The following is a 7,000-nucleotide window of genomic DNA, read 5'->3' as shown; positions in this document are numbered from 1 at the left end:
TGCATGTAGGAAAGAAAATTTAACCTGACGTTATATTTGGAAGCATTTCATCCAATATTATATTGACTGTTACAACTTACAAGTGTATTCATATCCAAATGAAAGGAGAGAAATCAGAGTATAGTCCAGTACAGTTAATGATTAAAGAATTTGCTGTTCAATTTTCAAAGACAATGAAGAATGGTAAGATTTAGATTTGTATATATTCCTCTCCGGTTCCCTCAACAATATGAGCCAGTAGAAAAGGCTTTGTACATAAGTTTACATCCTCTTCTCATCTGCTCTCAAGAGGTATATATATATATATATATATATATATATATATATATATATATATATATATATATATAAATCCAAAAAGTGATCTAGTGAGTCTATAGAATGCTGCTTCATTTCATATGATCATAAACTGTTCAATTGAGAAGTGACATGAAAAAATGCATTCTCATTGCAAGGTAAAGTGAGACCACCCATAGGATGTTGAAACCCAAACTCTTCCTCTGCTTTCTGAAGCAATTCCTGAAACGACGTGTGATTTAAGTATGCAATGGGAACCACGTACCGCTTCTTCTCTGTTTCTCCCACGTAAACTGCAAAATGTCCTTTTGGAACATCTGAAATATGATTTTTTGTAAGAACAGAGTGTAGCCTGTGGAATTGCTTGACACTGGAAAACTTAGATGGCAAACGAATAATACCCATGACTTCTTGACAATACTAAATGTAAAAGTAAGTATTTTTGTTGTTTGATGTGATTCTAATTGAAGTGGAGCTTGTTCTGAAGTTTGCACTATAAAGCTGGTTTATATTTATATACGGTCTTATGTGAGGGAGGCCCTACATCACATGGCTCTGCTGATTAGCCTCAAATCTCAATAAATAAATTAGAAAATAAAAACACGGTACTCAATTCCCTGTGAAGACATCACTCTAAAGTGGTTAAGTAGCCCACTAGCTCCTTCCGATAAAGTTAATGCTTTCTGGGCTGCTTCGATTTGATCCAAATTTAACTTGATTCCTCAGAAATAATGGAAAATTTTCATAATGGATAAAAACTCCGATCGCGGCTTATAACCTATTTGGCCGAGCTTTCTTTTAACGAAAAGTACTTTTTTTATTTTGCCAACAATATTTTCTCAAAGTTAAGGTGTTTCGCCAAATTTTATAAGGAAAACATTGCTTTTGAGTAAAAGAAAATAGCTTTTGAGAAGCAAAAAAAAAAAAAATTTAAAAAAATACTTTTGACAAAAATACACTTAGAAGTATTTTTTAAAGAGTCTATTACTCAAATGGTCACTCAATTATCCCAAATTATATGCTAAAGTCACTTTTCTTTCTTTTGTAATAACAAAGTCACTTAACTATACCTATAATACTCAGAAGGTCACTCAATTAGATTTTCTAAATTTTGGATTGTCAAATACCTATTTTACCCTCTAAATTATAAACATTTCTCTTCTTTTTATTTTAGTTTTTTAACTTTTTAATATTATGATTTTTTCCTTTTTAATTTATATTATGGACTTACCTATATAGTAAATAAATTTTATTTATAAATTAAAAAATAAAAAGTATTTAAGCATATATAATGCTGGAATAACAAAATAATGAGCATAGTAAAAAAATTAATTAGAATAATTTATTCGTAATAATTTTAGTATTAACAACAAAAATTAAAAAAATTATTTACACAATTGAGAATGAAAGAAAATAAAGGTTGTAAAATATATATTCCATGCACATAATATAAAAATAATTATTTAAATAAAGGTATTTTTATAATATACATTATATATGCTTGAAAATTATTCTCAAGTATATTATTATTCCGTAATTATATGAGCTGAAAACTAATTTTTTATTTTTTATTTTATAAATAAAATATATTTTTCTATAGGTAAGTCCACAATATAGATTGAAAAGAGAAAAATTTATAATATTTAAAAAAATTTAAAAAATAATAATTTAAAGGGTAAAATAGGTATTTGACAATCAAAAATTTAAAAACTCTAGTTGAGTGACCTTCTGAGTGCTATATGCATAGTTAAGTGACTTTGTTGTTACAAACGAAAGACAAATGATTTTAGCAGATAATTTGGGATAGTTGAGTGACCATTTGAGTAATGAATTCCTTTTTAAAAGCTTAGTCAAACATTCATTGTTGCTTAAAAGTGCTTTTCAAAATAATTAGCCAAACACAAATTATTTATCATCAAAAATACTTTTGCGAAAAACACTTTTAAAAATAAGCTGATTTTAGAAGTTTGGTCAAACATGCTAATATTTAATTTTTTTTACAATGATTAGTACTGCATTACTTCAAATTTTTCATTTACTTTAATGAGATCATTTACAACCACATAAATATTTATAAATTATTGTAAACTATAAATTTATTTTTTCTTAAATTTCTTATTAATCAAACTTTATCATAAAATAAGATAGAGGGAGTGACTACTAGCAGGTTAACTGCCTCACATATTATTGACAGTTATCCAAGAGTAAAATTTTTTTTTTTAGATGTTGGAAAACTAATTCAAAGTAGTAGTAGTAGGATACCTAAATTATTTAGGATTTGGTATTTGCAAAGTTATTTAATTCATGTCTAAATAGGATTTATAGTCATAATTAATATAGGAGCAGACTTTCCTCTTTCTAGTTGAAATATATTTCGTACTATTATAAATAGGGTATTAGTAGCTTATTTTATTATGTGGAGGAAATAAAGAATTGTAAAGAGCTTTCAGAGATTTATAATAAAATACTTTTCCTTCAAATTTGTATCAGAGCTTCTATGATCTTGAGAGAGAATCAAGTCGCTTCCGTTGCCAGCGGGCGGCGCTAGCCAATGTGTGCCGCCCGTCTGGCCAAAAAATATGTTGGCAAAATCATAGATAGTTGTCAACAAATTAGATTATTCGATGAAAAATTTCAAGACAGATTCAAGAAAAAAAAAAGCAAGTTTAAAGAGGTACAAACAAATATGGCACAAGATGAACAAACTCTTCTCTAAAAGTTGGAGAGAGGTTTAAAAAAGTTGGAAGTTGATTATGTGTTTCAACAAAAATTAGGCGTTGATGACAAAGTGTATATATCAACGGGAGTTGAAGACAGGTGCTTCAACAAAAATCGGTTGTTGGTGACAAAGTGCATCAACGAGAGTTGAAGACAGGTACTTCAACAAAATTGAGTGTTGGTGACAAAGTGCATCAATGTGAGTTGGAGACAGGTGATTCAACAAAATTGGTTGTTGGTGGCAAGGCACATCAATGAGGGTTGGAGACATGTGCTTCAATAAAGTAGAGGTTGGAGAGAAGAGCTCCAACACAAAATGAAAAGTGAGACGTATACAACTTTGAATTACGGGAGAATGTTGGAAAACTAATTCAAAGTTGTAGTAGGATATCTAAATTATTTAGGATTTGATATTTACAAAGTTATTTAATTAATGTCTAAATAAGATTTGTAGTCATAATTAATATAGGAACAGACTTTTCTATTTCTAGTTGAAATAAGTTTCGTACTATTATAAATAGGGATATTAGTAGTTTATTTTATTATGTGAAGAAAATAAATAATTGCATAGAACTTTCAGAGATTTATAAAATATTTTTCCTTCGTTAGACCGCAAGTGGGTAGAAGTTAAATTCATAAAATGAGAATTCTACTCTGCCATCGTCCACTTGCATTCTCTATTCCTGAAATTTGGTATACTTTGTTGGTGATAACGGTGCCGTCATTCGGCCTTATTTCCAACTTGGACTTGTTTTCATCCCATATTAATGTTTGTGTCCTAAACATGACTAAACATGAAATAACATCTCCGACCCCCAATGCAATTTTTGTGAGAAATTGATGTTAAAATAATTCATTTTTTTAATCAAGTTGCAAGTCGCATAATTGCTTATAGCGTCTTTTCGTCAACAACATAAATATTGCTTATAGCTCATTTCTTCTCAATGCGGTTCTCTACAAATATTGTCTTTACTTGTATTATTTGAAGTACATTTAGTTGTAAAATATGCAATCACTGTCACTATTTGAAGATTATTTTTTCTTTTTGAGTACAAACTCGTTCATGCCCTCAGCCTCTAAAGTTATATTGTTTAAAAACTTGGCATAATGTAGAGCTGTTATTTCCACTTCCGGTAATATTGTAACATGAATTCCCGTCAGGTATTTTTAATTGCGACTTGCATCAAACATTATTCTAATAGATTGCCCATTTATTATAATTGTATAATGGATGCTATATGGTCAAGAGGTGATTGCATTATGTTTGTTATCGAACATAAAATTGTGAATCAACTTGACTTGTAACAGAAATGAGTGCAAAATAATTCCTAAATGTGAACAAATTAAACTCGAATTTCGTATTTATAAATTGGAACAAAACAACCCAAGGATTCCGCAGAAAATTGACAAACTAATTAAAGAATATCTTAAATATAAAGGACCAATATTAATGCCTGTATGTATGTATTATTTGTACATATAATTCTCCGCATATATAAAATTTTAAATTGACGAAACACATTATTCCGCGTTGGGTTACCAATCTAGCTCCTAGCTAGGGCAATAGATATTCTATACAATTTGTTAAAGTTTCCCTTTTCTAAATAATTTTAAAAATAAAAACAAACTTTATGATTGTGTGAAAGAGAAAAGCAGTTATCTTAACAGCTCATATAGCAGTAGTTTGGCAATTTCTATTTGAAATTAATTAAAAGTATTATAGCTGTCAATATCGCAGAATCTCTGACACATATCTAGTTAATAAAAGTTTAAAAGTACTAAAAATGATTGAAGGCGATTTTCCATCTGAACAGAATCAGCGTGACTTAGCGACTGAGAATTATAGGATTAACAACATTTATTATTATTATTAAAGAAAATAATTTAAGTTATATACACATCATCAAGTGTAAAGAATATTTTTTATATTATAAGATCCCCAAATGATAACTAAAGGTAAGTCTACTTAAAATATTCATAATACTAAAAATAAGACAGATTACATGCTACGGATAAAAGTGATATGACAGAGTAAAAATTCTTTACATAAAGGGGTGTATATAACTTAAAGTAAAGGAAAATAAAATTGAAAGAATATCTTGATGTGGACAAAGTCGACTTCATCTCCGTACAATAAATTAGCTAAAACAACCCCACCGATTTCATAAATTATTGCCAGTATGTTAGTAGGTCGTTAACGACGTTGTAAAGTAGGTATATTATATTTAATTAATCAAATGTACGTATGTTTCTTTACACTGCTTTTCCACCGCAAATAAAAAAAACCAAAAAGGAAAATCCAGCCATGCATGCAGAAACAGTCTTGAGTTTTGCTACCTACTGGAGACTGAAGAGCTAGAGGAACTGGAGATTATTGGGGGCAACACATTTATTGCTAAGAAACTCACCCTTTATCCATCTTTTAATTAGCAACCAAGTATTCTAGGGTCAAAGCTTTTTAATATGATTTCTGAACCAAGTTGCAAGTATCTCAATTAGGGCACCGATTACTAATATCATATTTTTACTAGCCCCCTTGGTTGCATATAGGAAAAGAAAGGGTTTTAATCTTGAAGTATATTTGTATATGGTCGAAATAGATTTCGGCCTTCATACGTTCGATCGAGTTCAAGTGGTAAGAAATCGGAGTGGGATTTTGGGAGTGAGCTCCGAAGACAGTACAAACGAGCCTCGAGTCCGAAGGCTGCTCGAGGAGTCGGCTCGATAATCTTATCGAGCCTGTGACCAAATCAATCCGCAGGGCATTGCTTCGAGGTCGGAAATGTGCGACGCCCATCCCGAAGGTTGAACTCAAGCCAAGACCGAAGGGCTCGACCCAGTAACGAGTTCGAACCAGTATCGAGCTCACAGACAAGAGTCGTTTCAACCGCACCAAGAGAGAGAATCTTGACGGAAATCGAGGAAGAGACAAATCATCATGGGTCCTCCACTATATGCTTTATTTTATTATTTTTTGTTATAAATAAAGTAATGACCCTCTACTATAAAAGGGGGATCCTTGTAAGCTATGGATATACTGAATACACTGGAACAAAAGATATATCCCTGTACTTGTTTTACTTCATTTTACTCATTCTTTCTGTTCATTATTCCTATTCTCATAGTCAAGAATATTCGTATTGCTATCTCTCTATACGATTTGTATAAAAGGGTATCACGTATCCTTAGAACCATACATAAATTTAACGTTATCCGATTTTTCGGGTAAACAGTTTGGCGCCCACTGCGGGGCTAAGGATAACAGTAATTGTTTGATATAAATCTGCAGTACACACCAGTTTACAAACTTCAAATCAACAATGGCTTTACCTATCGACCACGAAGCCGGCCTTCAAGATGAAACCAACAACTTGGCACCCGGGGGCGGAAGGCTACTTGGCGATGGCACTGAGGCTCGAATCGAAGTATCCGAAATTCGAGTCGAAGTACCATTGGATGTCAATTCACAAATAGCTCTGGAGGCGAATCAGCGCTCCAAACCTGAAAAAAGCATTCAGGGCGGTACTCGATCCGTAGCCCGAGACACCCATAACACGGGGGAAATCGGAGCCAGCTTACGTATGATCTTCGAGATGCTACAAGTCCAACAAGTAGCGATAGCCCAGTTACAGAGCCAAACTCATATACAAAGCAGGCCGGATCCCAATCCGCTTCGAGAAATCACCCTAGAATGGAGCCTGCCATAGTGAAATCAAACGAGCAAGAATCGGGGACCATTCCCGAAATTACTAAATTGCTCAAGGAACACACAAAACGAGTCGAAGCTAACGACAAGAGAGTGGAAACATACAATGCCAAGGTCGATCAAATCCCGGGAGCTCCACCAATGATAAAAGGGCTTGATTCGAAAAAAATTATACAAAAGCCTTTTCCCTCGAGTGCGGCCCCAAAACCAATCCCCAAAAAATTTCGTATGCCCGAAATTCCCAAATATAATGGTACGACCGATCCTAACAAACACGTC

General features: G+C 32.3%; 1 protein-coding gene across 1 annotated transcript; it reads right to left on the bottom strand.

The window, feature by feature from the left end:
- Window positions 1-402: 402 nt before the first annotated feature.
- LOC142173568 (auxin-responsive protein SAUR21-like) lies at window positions 403-702 on the bottom strand. The gene has a single exon (XM_075239186.1). It carries the CDS (start codon window positions 700-702, stop codon window positions 403-405), a length of 300 nt encoding a protein of 99 aa, XP_075095287.1.
- Between the last annotated feature and the right edge of the window lie 6,298 nt (window positions 703-7,000).

This window comes from Nicotiana tabacum, chromosome 19 (genome assembly GCF_000715075.1).
Source record: "Nicotiana tabacum cultivar K326 chromosome 19, ASM71507v2, whole genome shotgun sequence".
Lineage (NCBI taxonomy): Eukaryota > Viridiplantae > Streptophyta > Magnoliopsida > Solanales > Solanaceae > Nicotiana > Nicotiana tabacum.
This window is presented reverse-complemented; position numbering and strand designations above follow the sequence as displayed.